Genomic DNA, 17,624 nt, shown 5'->3' with positions numbered 1-17,624 from the left:
TACGAGAGCGGCCGTAGCTCCCATATATGAGGGAGCGGGTACGAGAGCGGCCAAAACCTATATATGAGGGAGCGGGTACGAGAGCGGCCATAGCACCTATATATGAGGGAGCGGGTACGAGAGCGGCCAAAACCTATATATGAGGGAGCGGGTACGAGAGCGGCCGTAGCTCCTATATATGAGGGAGCGGGTACGAGAGCGGCCGTAGCTCCTATATATAAGGGAGCGGGTAGGAGAGCAGCCAAAACCTATATATGAGGGAGCGGGTACGAGAGCGGCCATAGCACCTATATATGAAGGAGCGGGTACGAGAGCGGCCATAGCACCTATATATGAGGGAGCGGGTACGAGAGCGGCCGTAGCACCTATATATGAGGGAGCGGGTACGAGAGCGGCCGTAGCTCCTATATATGAGGGAGCGGGTACGAGAGCGGCCGTAGCTCCTATATATGAGGGAGTGGGTACGAGAGCTGCCGTAGCTCCTATATATGAGGGAGCGGGTACGAGAGTGGCCGTAGCTCCTATATATGAGGGAGCGGGTACGAGAGCGGCCGTAGTTCCTATATATGAGGGAGCTGGTACGAGAGCGGCCATAGCACCTATACAGTGCTGGCCAAAAGTATTGGCACTCCTGCTATTCTGTCAGATAATACTCAGTTTCTTCCTGAAAATGATTGCAATCACAAATTTTTTGGTATTATTCTCTTTATTTAATTTGTCTTCAATTAAAAAACACAAAAAGAATTGTCCTAAAGCCAAATTGGATATAATTCCACACCAAACCTAAAAAAGGGGTGGACAAAAGTATTGGCACTGTTTGAAAAATCATGTGATGCTTCTCTAATTCGTGTAATTAACTGCACCTGTAACTTACCTGTGGCACATAACAGGTGTTGGCAATAACTAAATCACACTTGCAGCCAGTTAACATGGATTAAAGTTGACTCAACCTCTGTCCTGTGTCCTTGTGTGTACCACATTGAGCATGGAGAAAAGAAAGAAGACCAAAGAACTGTCTGAGGACTTGAGAAACCAAATTGTGAGGAAGCATGAGCAATCTCAAGGCTACAAGTCCATCTCCAAAGACCTGAATGTTCCTGTGTCTTCCGTGCGCAGTGTCATCAAGAAGTTTAAAGCCCATGGCACTGTGGCTAACCTCCCTAGATGTGGACGGAAAAGAAAAATTGACCAGAGATTTCAACGCAAGATTGTGTGGATGATGGATAAAGAACCTCGACTAACATCTAAACAAGTTCAAGCTGCCCTGCAGTCCGAGGGTACAACAGTGTCAACCCGTACTATCCGTCGGCGTCTGAATGAAAAGGGACTGTATGGTAGGATACCCAGGAAGACCCCACTTCTTACCCCGAGACATAAAAAAGCCAGGCTGGAGTTTGCCAAAACTTACCTGAGAAAGCCTAAAACGTTTTGGAAGAATGTTCTCTGGTCAGATGAGACAAAAGTAGAGCTTTTCGGGAAAAAGCATCAACATAGAGTGTACAGGAAAAAAAAAGAGGCATTCAAAGAAAAGAACACTGTCCCTACAGTCAAACATGGCGGAGGTTCCCTGATGTTTTGGGGTTGCTTTGCTGCCTCTGGCACTGGACTGCTTGACCGTGTGCATGGCATTATGAAGTCTGAAGACTACCAACAAATTTTGCAGCATAATGTATGGCCCAGTGTGAGAAAGCTGGGTCTCACTCAGAGGTCATGGGTCTTCCAGCAGGACAATGACCCAAAACACACTTCCAAAAGCACTATAAAATGGTTTTAGAGAAAGCACTGGAGACTTCTAAGGTGGCCAGCAATGAGTCCAGACCTGAATCCCATAGAACACCTGTGGAGACATCTCAAAATGGCAGTTTGGAGAAGGCACCCTTCAAATATCAGGGACCTGGAGCAGTTTGCCAAAGAAGAATGGTCTACAATTCCAGCAGAGCATTGTAAGAAACTCATTGATGGTTACCGGAAGCGGTTGTTCGCAGTTATTTTGGCTAAAGGTTGTGCAACCAAGTATTAGGCTGAGGGTGCCAATACTTTTGTCCGGCCCTTTTTTAGAGTTTTGTGTGAAATGATCAATGATTTGATTTTTGCTTCATTCTCTTTTGTGTTTTTTCCTTGCAAGCAAATTAAATGAAGAGAATAATACCAAAGAATTTGTGATTGCAATCATTTTCAGGAAGAAACTGAGTATTATCTGACAGAATTGCAGGGGTGCCAATACTTTTGGCCAGCACTGTATATGAGGGAGCGGGTACGAGAGCGGCCGTAGCTCCTATATATGAGGGAGCGGGTACGAGAGCGGCCGTAGCTCCTATATATGAGGGAGCGGGTACGAGAGCGGCCGTAGCACCTATATATGAGGGAGCGGGTACGAGAGCGGCCGTAGCTCCTATATATGAGGGAGCAGGTGCGAGAGAGGCCGTAGCTCCTATATATGAGGGAGCGGGTACGAGAGCGGCCGTAGCACCTATATATGAGGGAGCGGGTACGAGAGCGGCCGTAGCTCCTATATATGAGGGAGCAGGTGCGAGAACGGCCGTAGCTCCTATATATGAGGGAGCTGGTACGAGAGCGGCCGTAGCTCCTATATATGAGAGAGCGGGTACGAGAGCGGCCGTAGCACCTAATATATGAGGGAGCGGGTACGAGAGCGGCCGTAGCACCTAATATATGAGGGAGCGGGTACGAGAGAGGCCGTAACACATATATGAGGGAGCGGCCGTAACTCTTATATATGAGGGAGCGGGTACGAGAGTGGCCGTAGCACCTATATATGAGGGAGCGGGTAGGGGAGCGGCCGTAGCTCCTATATATGAGCAACCGAAGCTGCAGACAGTTGTGTGAGGATTATTCAGACACGCAGAAAGTGAAGCTATGGTATCGCTGCACCTGATATATATCTGCATTACTCCACTGGATAGTAGCTATGATTGCTGCATAGGAATGGCGTCTGTGTTCAAGCATCATCATTCTGGATGTACCTGTGTAACATTACAGCAAGTATATGTTATCAACTGCCCCTGTGGCCTCCCTGTTTTCTGGACTTTTCTGTACCACATTACACCACACCACCAGGAAACGGAGGTTAATTAAGTGCACCTTGGCATCACAAACTTTATTTTATTTTTCATTCTGTCACTGCCATGGCGGAGTGGTAACTTTTGCACACCACATGGTACATGGCACTAGTTACTCTGTAAAAGTCTTAATTTTTCCTAATTCAGTCAGTGTAAACAATACAACAAGTTCTGGTGAAATTAAAGGATCCCAAAAGTCCCTATATTGAAAAACTATTAAGTATTCTGCTGAAGGATGCAGATGTCCTTCATCTGATCAAGGATGTTACAGTTCCTTTCATGTTCACACATCATCATATTATGAGCCATTAAAGCTAGGTTAGGACCACATGTAGCTACATTCCATGTCGAGCTAATTAGGGCTAATGACCTTGAAACGGCTTAAGGGCCGAAGGATCGACTGGAATTGCAAGTTGTATCGGTATAACACTGCATCGGTTCTTGTTGCATAGTTGGCCATATGGATGATTTTTGTGATTGTGCCCAGTATGATGGTGTAAGGAATTACCCCCTTTTTTGTACAGCATAAATCTGGATTGCCTTCTATCTTCATACTAGAAGTAACTATGGAGAGCAGCATGGCTCAATACACTGGGGTAGATCTGCCTCATTAGTATTTCCATTTTGACACTTACATGTCTTCTATAAAGAGGGCAGACAGCTGCTATCCATTCATGAAGGTTACTTATTCTGTATACTTGAGATCAGCTGCTCCTGGCCTTGTTGCATAATGCTGTAAGCTGCTTACACTGCTAAGAAAATAATGGAAAAAAAAAACCTTTCTCATTCTTATGACACTATTTTCTTCCTGCAGCTAGATAATTGCACTAATTGGAGTTTTTTATTTACTTTTTTTTTGTTTAATTATATAAACGCACTTGTTCCTTCACTGTGATATATATATATATATATATATATATATATATATGTGTGTATATATATTCAGTTCATTAGATTAATATTTCATTAACTCTGTATATTTGTTATAGATAATTCTTCTTAAAGTGAGTGTTTTTGATAATTTATTTATTTTTAATCTATTTTTATTTTAGGATAACGTAACATTATTCTTACGGGGCTGTAAAGAACTTGGTCTGAAAGAATCGCAGCTTTTCGACCCAGGTGATCTGCAAGAGAACTCAAACAGGACAACACCTAGGTGGGTATCTATTATAATGGAGCGATAACTCATATTTTATGTTCTATAGTCATAATATATTCTCATTAAGTTATAGACTATAGGCAGGGAAAATGAAGTGTCAGCAGTTAAAAGGAACTTGAAAGGCGATACATGCTGCCTAAACTGTGGGCCGCATGCATCAGGCACTGGCTGTACGATCACAGCCAGGTATGTATTTTAAGAGCCAACCGAGTTGCATGGACGACTAGTCGTACAGGCGGGTCCCCAACGGCTTCTCCCCGACCTCTGACAGTGACTGACAAGCAGCGTCAGACTGGGTTGTAAAGGCCCACCAGTAACATTGATTCTTGGGGCCCACTGTTCAGCTACATGCAAAAATAACCGACCCTAGTACACAAATTTATTTTTGCTTCTATATAATATTAACTTGGGTAGCTTGTTTAATAATATGATTAGATGATACATTTTTCTGCAAATTGTGAATCAAGTGTAATAGCATTAGTCATTAGCAATCCTTCACAGGGGCGGCCTACCGGAGGATTCTCCAGTTCTCCTGTGGGCCAGTCCAAGCCTGCTAACAAGTGTCTGACAAGCCTCTGCCTATACGCGCACGTAGGCAGTCACTGTCAGCGGGCAGCAGGAAGCTGCAAGGGACCCGTCTGTACAACTAGTCATCCATGCGGCCCCGGCGGCTCTTAAAAGTATATTTTTCTCTGAAACGCCGCAGTCAAACATACATGGCTGTGATTGTACAGCCAGTGCCTGATATATGCTGCCTATGGTTTGGGCAGCATGTATAACTTTTTAGGTTCTCTTTAATGGCATCATTCTTGGAACATACTAAGCATATTTCGAGTACACACACGTTCCTCACCTCTTTCCCATTGTCATGGCCTGTTGGCGTAAGCCTGTGGGCAAAACATTGTGTCGGGTCACTCCATTTTTTTGTATATTTTTCATTTGAACATCCGAGATAGATAGAGATGGCAAGATAATTATCATTATATAATACATGGCATTTGATATCATTTACTTGTTGCACACAATCACAGTGCAGATTAATATTAGTGTGGTCCATGGTGGCGTTGGTGAGATTCACACCCTGTATCGATGTCTAAATGAAGGGAGTTTAGCAAAGTATGTAAAAAACAAACAACCTTGGCACTGTTTTATCCCTTATTCCCCCAGTATGTGGAGGCACTAGGACTGTTCCCTCCATTTTCCTTAATCTCAATCACAAATTTCATCCACAATTAATACCTATTAATTTATTTCATTTACTTATTTAGGGCCATTAATTCCACAGCACTTTACATACGACATCACTGTCCCCATTGACGCTCACTATTAGGGATGAGCAGACGCATAGAAGTTCGGGTTCTGGTACCTCACCCGAACTTTATTCCACAGTTTGGTTTGGGTATCCAAACTTCAGCCAGTACTCGAACCCCATTGAAAACAATGGGGACCCGAACTTTTGATCTGGAAAATTCTCTCTGAGAAGTCAGTGTTTGGCTTTTAGCGCCGACACAAAAGTTCAGAGTTGGTACCGGACTGTTCAAGTCTAAACTCCCTATCAGTTTGGTTAAAAAACCGGAGAACCTGGTGATAACCACGCAGAATGGGGAGAACATCCAAACTCCTTGCCGATGTTGTTCTTGGTGGGACCCAAGGGCTGCAAGGCTACAGTGCTAACCACTGAGCCACCCTGATGCCCTATTTTTCAAACAATAACCAGGATATTATTTTACCTTGTGCATTTGCACGACGTTGCACTACCCTTTAGTCACACTTTCTACCACAGCTCTGTTAACCTCAGCACTCTGTAATAATGGAGCTTCTAGAGCAGTTGGCTTCTTGCTACCCTGGGCATGTGTGCACAGATACACTTGGCACCTTTATGCTGCCTCTATAGCTTTCAGCATGTTAAGATAGTTTCTTCACCAGAAGAGTTTCTCTGATTTGATTAATTGCTCTCATGCTGAAGAATTAATGTGAAGTATACCTGTTGTCTGGGTACAAGAGTCGGCCAAACTGTGGGTGAACTAACACCCAGCCTGACACGGCAAGCTTAAAGCTGGCAACGTTACTTTATATACAGTGCAAACATTTTACTGTATTGTATTCTTTTATTTATTTTTCTATTTTATTTAACATGCAAACAAAAGTGCAAGTTATATTACAAATATTTATCAAATCACATTAAGGAAATGCTCCCTCCTAAACAAAAATATCCCCCCAAAATGACATTTGTAAATTTACTCAAAATTCCCAATGTAACATTATTCATATATTCTCATCAAGGACGCCAAATCTCTATAAACTTGAAAATGTTGCCGCCTCTTCTATTTGCTATATTTTAAGCATAATGTACTTATCAACGTAGTTTTTAAACATCTTCTGTTGAGCACAGGGTCTACGATAAAGTTTACTATTCTCTTGTATAATATAACAATCTTTCTATAACTAAAGTTCTATTCTTTGAGCTACCTAATAATGTTACATTTTTTGGTCCCTTTTAAAAGTAAATATAAAATAGTACTTGCGCTGGTAACGTTAGGCTTGGAAATAAGAATATGGAGATTATAAAATATTTTTTTTATATGATTTTTAGGATACACAAATAGATTAAAACATGAATTTTATTTAAAACTAATATTACAATAAAATAAGAAAAGACGGAGTAAAGGATATATGAAAATTCATTAAGAGCAATAAGGATCTTGAAGGTAGGACCAATGATCTCCGGCGGCACTAGGGAGTGGATGCAGTAGGTAAATGCAGGTGATCTAGATTGGGATTAGATGGAGAGAGAGGAAAGTTAGTAAATTTGCGTGTTCACAACCTTGGCGGTGAAGGATAAGATTTACCTGAGTTAGAGTTGACTACAGAATGGGTTCATATATTGTGACACTGTACTTGGTCATGGTTAAGGTAAGGGATCCACGGACTGGAGGGAAAAAGGGATCAGTATTGAAGTGACCTGGTAGGTTGCGTATCTTATTGTACCTAAAGAGAAAAGGTTAGCTAGGGTACATGTAGTTGAATGAATAGGATTAGCAATTCAAGTGAGATTTACCTGTTAAGGAGAATCATTAGTGCCTGGAAAAATGAGCGTGAGAGATGTCCTAAGGGAGGCGAGGCCTATAGAATGCTAAAAACAATGGTTAGTAGATACAGATCTATTATTAAAAATAATGGAGACAGGCTGGAGATAGTAAAGTTGGGTTACCTGTGGCTTACATAAATGGAGTTTGTACACTGATGGAAACTTGCCGTTCACACCGAAGAGCTTATAGTGTCGGCAGTAGTTTTGATCATATAACACCTCTGGATTGAGGTGGTAGTGGCTGCAGGTGAAGCCCAAATCGTAGCAGCCTCCTGAGGCTTCTATGCTAGCACAAACTTCTATTGTGGTAGATGTTACACTTGGTAACAATGCACCTGATCCGGTGCTAATGTTTGTGCTTTCAAATGTAAAGACTGTAGAACTTTAAAACAGAGGGACGAGATATCCAGGGTGCCTATGATGTAGTTGTCCTGCCATTCAATCTGTTGTAAAAGCCTTAGGACATGTTGGCTGTCCTTCAGGTATGCCGGTAATAAGGGTACCAGATCCTGCAAGTGTTTGTCGACGAATCTGAAAATGTCTAACTTCCAACCTTTCCAGATTCGTCGACAAACACTTGCAGGATCTGGTACCCTTATTACCGGCATACCTGAAGGACAGCCAACATATCCTACGGCTTTTACAAGAGATTGAATGGCAGGACAACTACATCGTAGGCACCCTGGATATCTCGTCCCTCTACACAGTAATCCAGCAAGAGAAAGGATGCCAAGCAGCCACCTATTTCCTTCAAAAACAAAAGAAGTTACCTAATGACCAAATTCTATACATCAAGGAGTGCATGACTTTTATCCTTACACACAACTACTTTAAGTATGACAATAATTTCTATACACAACAGTGGGGCACAGCCATGGGGACCAGGTTCGCTCCCAGCTACGCAAACCTCTATGTGGGCAGGTGGGAGGAGTCCACCATTCATCCAGGTGGGACCCTCCGAGCGAACCTGGTCCTCTGGCAAAGATTCATTGACGACATTCTCTTCATCTGGTACGGTGATCAATCCTCGATTCCTTCCTCAAAGAAATCAATAATAACGAATTCTTTCTAGAATTCAGTTCTAACGCCAGTACAAAACAGGTTAACTTTTTGGACCTCAATATATAAATATACAGGACAATCAGATTCAAACCCGAACCTATATCAAACCGACAGTCTCAAACAGTTTTATCTCTCTAGACAGCTGCCACTATCCCAGTTGGCTCCTCAACATTCCACGTAGCCAATATATGCGCCTACATAGGAACTGTTCTAAACAGGAAGACTTTAATAAGGAATCTGCGCAACTCACTAAGAAATTCATAGATAAGGGATACAATTTAGAATTCCTAAATAATGCTAAAGATAAGGTACAAGCAATAAAGCAATACCTAGGGAAACGCTCCTTGGCAAACGCAAATAAAAAATCCCTAATCATAAAACAACAATGCAGATCAATGTTCCCATTATCACCCAGTTTAACTCCAATACCCACCTCTTAAAGAAAATTATCAATAAACATTGGAACACTTTAAAAGATAAAATCATAGGTGACTACATCCCACCCAAACCCAGGTTCATCTTCAAGAAAGCACAAAACTTGGGCAATTTAATCGCCCCTACAATCCGTAATCCACATACTTCTACCGCTGAACGACTGCCCTTCGCTAAAGATCTCCTAGTTTTTTTTCTATGTCATAAATGTGCTGTTTGTCAAAAACTCCACACCACTAAACAAAAATTCATTAAAGAAGGCAATGTCCCTCATACCATAATAGATTTCATCACTTGTACCCTCGAAGGAGTTATTTATAGCCTCTATGTAGGTAGGACAAAACATCCCCTACATGTACGTATAAATGAACACTTACGGAATATCTCTGAAAAATTTGATGGACATCCACTATCGAAACATTTTTTAGAGAAACATGGAGGCTCCATAAAGGATATTGTGGTAACAGGTTGTCAGAAGGTCCATAAACAGTGGCGTAAGGGTGACTATTTAAAACAAATGTCAAGAATAGAGAGCAAGTGGATTTTCACCCTGGATACATTAAAACCTAAAGGACTTAATTCAGAAATAGAGCTATTTGCTTTTAATGAAGACTAATTCTTTATCCAGGTAACCACTATCAGTAACACCATGAAAGTTACACCTATGATTCCAAGCGAGTGAAATCTCTAAGTTCAGCTCCCTCCCATTATCATCAAATCAACAGGCGCACATATAAAAGGAACCCATCCACATCCATAGACCAACCCTGAAGAAGGGAACCGTAGTTCCTGAAACGCGTTGGGTTTTTGGTCTGCCTAGGCCTCCGTACCGGTACGAGTCACGTGAGTCCCAGTCACGTGCTCCTACGTCACGCTGGTCCTGCCGCTCTGCGGCAGGACCCTAACCGCAGGTCCTTACCTGCTTCCTCCACGCTGACGACGCAAGACTCCAAGAGAATCGAGGGAGAAACAGTGAGTCACCGGCCGGGACTGTGTCTCTGATCCCCGCCCCTCTCCCTCAAATCTACCACCTGCTCATCACATGCTCGAACTTCAAGAGCACAAAGTACCGCCATTTAGGACTGCACTATTGAGTAGGATCTGCTCCAAGGAATCTACAACCGTAAGTTTTCCGCTGAGCTCCACCCATGTTAACAATTCATGAATTGAGACATTCTCTTTTTAAAGATTGTGACACCTCTGTTTTAAAGTTCTACAGTCTTTACATTTGATGGCACAAACATTAGCATCGGATCAGGTGCATTGTTACCAGGTGTAACATCCACCACAATAGAAGTTTGTGCTAGCATAGAAGCCTCAGGAGGCTGCTACGATTTGGGCTTCACCTGCAGCCACTACCACCTCAATCCAGAGGTGTTATATGATCAAAACTACTGCCGGCACTATAAGCTCTTCGGTGTGAACGGCAAGTTTCCTTCAGTGTACAAACTCCATTTACGTAAGCCACAGGTAACCCAACTTTACTATCTCCAGCCTGTCTCCATTATTTTTAATAATAGATCTGTATCTACTAACCATTGTTTTTAGCATTCTATAGGCCTCGCCTCCCTTAGGACATCTCTCACGCTCATTTTTCCAGGCACTAACGATTCTCCTTAACAGGTAAATCTCACTTGAATACCTAATCCTATTCATTCAACTACATGTACCTTAGCTAACCTTTTCTCTTTAGGTACAATAAGATACGAAACCTACCAGGTCACTTCAATACTGATCCCTTTTTCGTTTCCAGTCCGTGGATCCCTTACCATAACCACGACCAAGTACAGTGTCACAATATATGAACCCATTCTGTAGTCAACTCTAACTCAGGTAAATCTTATCCTTCACCGCCAAGGTTGTGAACACGCAAATTTACTAACTTTCCTCTCTCTCCATCTAATCCCAACCTAGATCACCTGCATTTACCTACTGCATCAACTCCCTAGTGCCGTCCTACCTTCAAGATCCTTATGCTCTTAGTGAATTTTTATATATCCTTTACTCCCCGTCTTTTCTTATTTTATTGTAATATTAGTTTTAAATAAACTTCATGTTTTAATCTATTTGTGTATACTAAAAATCCTTGTAAAAAATTATTTTATAATCTCCATATTCTTATTTCCAAGCCTAACATTACCAGTGCAAGTACTATTTTATATTTACTCTTTATATATTGGATTTATCCAAACCGGACAATTTGTGGTTGGTCGTCCTTCCTTGCAGCAGGTACAAAAAGGCTTACCTACCAGTGCCTCCACCAACTTTTTAATTTGGAACTACCCTTTTAAAAGTAGCCCCTGCTATCAGACACACAGCTAGACTTCTAAAACAATAGGAATTTAAGGCGTCTATCCACCTTCATAGTTGTCATTTAGATACTTGTAAGGGCGCAGTCAGATGCCATATAAATCAAAGATTGGAGCGCAGTGTGCGGACTGGCCGGCGGGTCTTCGACCCGAGTGTGACAGCTGCATAGAAATACATAAGGCTGTCACACCAACCTATCCATGCGTTGTGGTCCGATCTCGGTCTGATTTATACAGACACCTGACTTGCGCCCTAAGGATGGCATCTATTTTTCTCAACTACCCTCTACACTTATACGCTCAGTTTGGACAAGCACCTGTGTGTTTTTTAATGTGGCGGGAGCTACTGCCAAACACCACTTATCACCTCTGAAAACGGATCAAGTGTTGAAATTTTGCATGGCTGAGCTTGGCTTCATCTGTTATTTATCTGTTTCAAAAACAATCAGGAAGGTCCCCACACATATAAGATGGTTGTCAGCAGATTTGGATGACTTTCTGTAATTTGCAAAAGCAACATTTTTTTTCTTCTTTCATTCCTGTTACTTTTTTCACTTGCAGTGCAAGAATTCTACATTTTTTTTTTAAGAAAATTTCCATTAATAAAATTATTAAAAACATTTTAGTTTTTTCTTTTTGCATAGAATACTTGGAGCTCTCCTAATCATCTAAATCTTTTATAGTCACACTTTAAGTGAATTTTTCAGCAGGTTTTTGCTCCTTCATCTGAGAGCAGCCTGATGTAGGTAAAGAGAAGCTGAATCCAACAATGTATCACTTAGATTACTGGGTGCAGCCGTTCTCACACAGAGATTTTAGATTTAGCAATGCAGCAGAGCTGAGAAAGCTAACCCCGCCCACACCAGGCTCTGTATACACATTGTCCATAGACAGTGAGCTGCTTATTACAGGAGTGGGCGGAGTCGGACTAGTCCAGCAATGTTAATCTCTTAGTGACAAATCCTTCACAGTTGGTAAACAGCACAGTGACACATCCCTGAACTCTTGTGTTTCAGCCTCTATCTCCTGCTGTCTTCAGATTGCATAGTAAAAACCTGCTGACAGATTCCCTTTAACCCCTTACTGACATGTGCCGTACGTGTACGTGTCTCTCTTTTTGGCGCGGGCTCCAGCAATGAGCCCGCATCTTTCTGGGGACATGACAGCTGATCTGTACAGCTGTCATGTGCCCCTAACAGCTACGGGTGGAATCGTGATCCACCCGTGGCTGTTAACTAGCTAAATGCCACTATCAATCTCTGACAGCTATATTTAAAATGGCTGAGGAGGAAGGACATCACTAGTCCCGCCCATCGGCGTCCGAGTCACATGACCGAAGGTCGTCGATGGGTTGGCATCTGCAGGAGACCCCTGCTGTTGTCATTGCCGGGATGCAATGAGCGCCACCCAACGGTCAGCGCTCATAGTAAGTGAGCATTTCTGCTACACAAAGCTTCTAGTCTCCCATGGAGACTATTGAGGCATGTAAAAAGTAAAAAAAAATAATTTTTAAAAAAAAAATCTAAAAAGTTTAAATCTCCCCTTTTTCGCCCCATTCAAAATAAAATAAGAAAAAAAAATCACATACACACACATATTTGGCATCGCCGAGTTCAGAATCTCCTTATCTATCAATATATAAAAAGAATTAATCCAATCGGTAAACGGCGTAATGAGAAAAAATCAAAACGCCAGAATTACCTTTTTTTGGTTGCCGCAACATAACAATAAGATGCAATAACGGGCGATCAAAGCATTGTATCTACCCCAAAATGGTATCAATAAAAACGTAAGCTCGGCACGCAAAAAGTAAGCCCTCACCGAGCCCCAGATCCCGAAAAATGGAGACGCTACGGGTCTTGGAAATTGGCGCTTTTATTTTTGTTTTTAAAAGCTTTGGATTTTTTTTTTTTCACCACTTAAATAAAAAAGAACCTATACATGTTCGGTATCTACAAACTCGTAATGACCTGGAGAATCACATTGGAGGGTCAGTTTTAGCATTTAGTGAACATGGTAAAAAACCAAAACAAAAAGCAACTGTGGAATTACACTTTTTTTGCAATTTCACCGCATTTGGATTTTTTTTTTACCATTTTCCAATACACTATATGGTAAAACCAATGCTGTCGTTTAAAAGTACAACTTGTCCCGCAAAAAATAAGCCCTCATATGGCCATATTGACCAAAAGAAATAAAGGTATAGCTCTAGGAAGAAGGAGAGCAAAAAACGAAATCGCAAAAAGGGAAAATGGCCCGGGTGTTAGGGTTAAAGTCGGGGACAGAAAAGTGAGTTACATCCGATTTTCATCCTTGTGTGATTTGTTTTCATACATCTGCATTCAAAAATGTACATGATCAAATACTGTTCCTAGGTTAATAATGGAGATAGATCTGTAAAATTGGTCTGCCACACAGATTTCCAGTGTGGGAAATGTATATATTTTTTTAAACGCACTGATAGACTCTGAAGAGAATAGTGCATGCTGCAATTTTTATTTTTATGGTCAGCCAAATTGAGAGAAGAATCATTGGTCTGAACAGCCCTATACCATGGGTCAGTGTGCTGTTCAATTTTTGATTGGACAGCGCTCGTCCAATTTAAGCACTCGTCTGCTCGAGCCCTTATATAGAGATAGCTGTCAATCCCAGATGAATGAGTGGGGAATTTAATTACAAAAATTGAAGTTACAATCTTTTTCCAAAAATCTTCCATACATTTTTCCATAAATTCCATTAAGTCAATCTGCTTTGCTCCTTCTGCTCTATAATGTGATGCTCACAGATCGGACTTCATTCTGTTTAAACTGGATTTAGATATCCTGTAATGTCCTTGGGCTCTTACAGACGGTATGACCGAATTATCATGCTTGGATGTAGTCTAATAACATTTTCTTATTTTTCATGCAGACTCACAGATTGTAGCAGGAAGCTAAGAAATGTAAGTACATTGATCAAATGTAATTTTCTGTGTTCACATGCAATCTGTGTTGTATAGACATGTATGTTTTAGTGAGGAGCACACTATTCTAATATTGATATCTACAGTCATGGCCAAAAGTTTTGAGAATGACACCAAAATTATATTTTCACATGATCTGCTGGCCTCTGGTTTTTATTAGTGTTTGTCTGATGTTTATATCACATACAGAAATATAATTGCAATCATATTATGAGTACCAATAGGTTATATTGACAGTTAGAATGAGTTAATGCAGCAAGTCAATATTTGCAGTGTTGCCCCTTCTTCTTCAAGACCTCTGTAATTCTCCCTGGCATGCTCTCAATAAACTTTTGGACCAAATCCTGACTGATAGCAGTCCATTCTTGCATAATCAATGCTTGCATTTTGCCAGAATTTGTTGGTTTTTGTTTGTCCACCCGTCTCTTGATGATTGACCACAAGTTCTCAATGGGATTAAGATCTGGAGAGTTTCCAGGTCATGGACCCAAAATCTCTGTTTTGTTCCATGAGCCATTTAGTTATCACCTTTGCTTTATGGCAAGGTGCTCCATCAAGCTGGAAAAGGCATTGTTGGGCGCCAAACTGCTCTTGGACGGTTGGGAGAAGTTGCTCTTGGAGAACATTCTGGTACCATTCTTTATTCATGGCAGTGTTTTTAGGCAAGACTGTGAGTGAGCCGATTCCCTTGGCTGAGAAGCAACCCCACACATGAATGGTTTCAGGATGCTTTACTGTTGGCATGAGACAAGACTGGTGGTAGCGCTCACCTCTTCTTCTCCGAATAAGCTGTTTTCCAGATGTCCCAAACAATCGAAAAGGGGATTCATCTGAGAAAATGACTTTGCCCCAGTCCTCAGCAGTCCACTCCCTGTACCTTTTGCAGAATATCAGTCGGTCCCTGATGTTTTTTCTGGAGAGAAGTGGCTTCTTTGCTGCCCTCCTTGAAACCAGCCCTTGCTCAAAGAGTCTCCGCCTCACAGTGCGCGCAGAAGCACTCACACCAGCCTGCTGCCATTCCTGAGCAAGCTCGGCACTGCTGGTAGTCCGATCCCGCAGCTGAAACAGTTTTAAAATACGGTCCTGGCGCTTGCTGGTCTTTCTTGGGCGCCCTGGAGCCTTTTTGACAACAATGGAAGCTCTCTCCTTGAAGTTCTTGATGATGCGATAGATTGTTGACTGAGGTGCAATCTTTGTAGCTGCGATACTCTTCCCTGTTAAGCCATTTTTGTGCAGTTCAATGATGGCTGCACGTGTTTCTTTAGAGATAACCATGGTTAACTGAAGAGAAACAATGATACCAAGAACCAGCCTCCTTTTAAAGTGTCCAGTGATGTCATTCTTACTTAATCATGACTAATTGATCGCCAGCCCTGTCCTCATCAACACCCACACCTGTGTTAATGGATCAATCGCTGAAACGATGTTAGCTGCTCCTTTTAAGGCAGGACTGCAATGATGTTGAAATGTGTTTTGAGGGTTAAAGTTCATTTTCTGGGCAATATTGACTTTGCAAGTACAGTAATTGCTGTTAAGCTGATCACTCTTTGACATTCAGGAGTATATGCAAATTGCCATTACAAAAAATGAAGCAGTAAACTTTGGAAAAATTACTATTTGTCTCATTCTCAATACTTTTGGCCATGACTGTAGCTAATGGTCTCCTTGCACTTTCTTGTGTATTATTAGATGTCTCCTGCTGATAAAGTAAGGCATTAGGGATTCAAGCTAAACTAACTTTACAGTATATGCGCCAAATTTGCATAAATGGCAATTCTTACCTGAGGTGCACAAAAAACAAAATTGACCTGCAGCTCCTGACAAAATGAGTCCTACATGAATGGGTGGGTGTAAGCTGCCGTGACTGCTGTGGTATACAAATAAGTGCAGCCGCACACTGCGCTCCAGCAAACAAGTGCAGCCACACACTGACCGCCAGCAAACAAGTGCAGCTGCACACTGACAGCCAGCAAACAAGGGCAGCTGCACACTGAGCGCCAGCAAACAAGGGCAGCCGCACACTGAGCGCCAGCAAACAAGGGCAGCCGCACACTGAGCGCCAGCAAACAAGTGCAGCCGCACACTGAGCGCCAGCAAACAAGTGCAGCCGCACACTGAGCGCCAGCAAACAAGTGCAGCCGCACACTGAGCGCCAGCAAACAAGTGCAGCTGCACACTGAGCGCCAGCAAACAAGTGCAGCTGCACACTGAGCGCCAGCAAACAAGTGCAGCTGCACACTGAGCGCCAGCAAACAAGTGCAGCTGCACACTGAGCGCCAGCATACAAGTGCAGCCACACACTGAGCGTCCTGAGGTACGCGTAGACATTTTATATGAATTTAGAACTATTTTACTGCTATAAAGACAATACTTATAAAATTAAGGTACTTAGTGCACAAATTGTCAAATTCGCATATGCCCATTTGCCATGATGAGACATGTCCTGATGAAGCAAACCCAAAATATTTGATTTAAATGTACCTCTCCTGGTCCAACACCTACAAATTTAAAGCGTGAGTAGGAACCAGCTTTAAATAAAAATATTGTAAGGGATCATTTAGAAATCTGTGATTCTTTTTCAAAGCAAAAAAAGGAACTGTTTTTTGTACATTTCGATCGGTCAGTGTGTCAGTTTTTACCATCAGAGTTTTGTTGTATTGTTGTGTATTTTTTTTTGCTTATGAAGTTTGTCAAGATTCTCTTGTAAAAAAAAAAAAAAAATCAAACAGCACATGGATACAACTAGGATGACCTCCTAGTTCTGTCCCAAATTTTTTCCAATGACCTATCAACTTTACTAGGACCGAACTAGACTAGGATCAAAAATTGACAAGTCTATATTTATTCACTTAATTTGAGGTCAACTTGATCTGCATAAATACAGACAAGTGATCATGCCCATAGACTACAATGGGTACAAGTTCTATTAGAATCACTGACGTCTCATTGAGCCCTGATGGGAGGTTTTCCCAGCCAGCTATACACGCAGTCACTATCCCCAAATGTAGACTACCAAATACAAATCTGATCAGCACTTCCTGACAGAATGAATCACATTTGATCAAGTGCAAGCTGCTGTGACTGCAGTAGTATACAAACAAATGCAGCATCAGTATTGTGAATATATGAAGTTTGAACTGGATGAATGTATATGGACTAGAGATATAGAATTCAGTTACCCGGTACACAAATTACCCAATTCACATGTGCCCATCTGCCACGACAAGGTGATCCCATTATAGATGGGAAGCTACACTATCAAATTTAACCTGGTCTCTTCTGGGCCAATGCCTAAACATTTACAGGACATGTTATTTGGTATTAGAGCTGGACCCCACATCAGGCTAGTTTCATACTAGCGTATTTCACATTTTGTATGTGTGCCGCAGTGCCTGGACTGACTGCGGGTCTAACGACTCAAACTTACAGCATCTTATGCGTCTATAAAGCTGTAAGTTCAGGTTGGGAGACCTGTGGTCTTTTTGATCATTGTGGTCCATATATGGACCATTAAATATGCTTGTATGAA

At 41.9% G+C, this 17,624-nt stretch overlaps 1 protein-coding gene across 8 annotated transcripts in view; it reads left to right on the top strand.

The window, feature by feature from the left end:
- Positions 1–17,624, top strand: part of LIMCH1 (LIM and calponin homology domains 1) — a 365,336-nt gene that overhangs the window by 223,585 nt on the left and 124,127 nt on the right. For all 8 annotated transcript variants that reach the window (XM_073645636.1, XM_073645633.1, XM_073645646.1 and 5 more), the window contains exons 4-5: positions 4,133–4,239; positions 14,044–14,074. In XM_073645636.1, coding sequence (XP_073501737.1) covers positions 4,133–4,239; positions 14,044–14,074 — 138 coding nt within the window. The remainder of the gene's footprint in view (positions 1–4,132; positions 4,240–14,043; positions 14,075–17,624) is intronic.

The sequence above is a fragment of the Phyllobates terribilis genome, unplaced genomic scaffold (assembly GCF_046119375.1).
Source record: "Phyllobates terribilis strain yellow unplaced genomic scaffold, ASM4611937v1 Scaffold_1__5_contigs__length_1240528914, whole genome shotgun sequence".
NCBI classification, from domain to species: domain Eukaryota; kingdom Metazoa; phylum Chordata; class Amphibia; order Anura; family Dendrobatidae; genus Phyllobates; species Phyllobates terribilis.
Note: the sequence above shows the minus strand (reverse complement) of the source record. Positions and strands in the feature narration are given on the sequence as shown.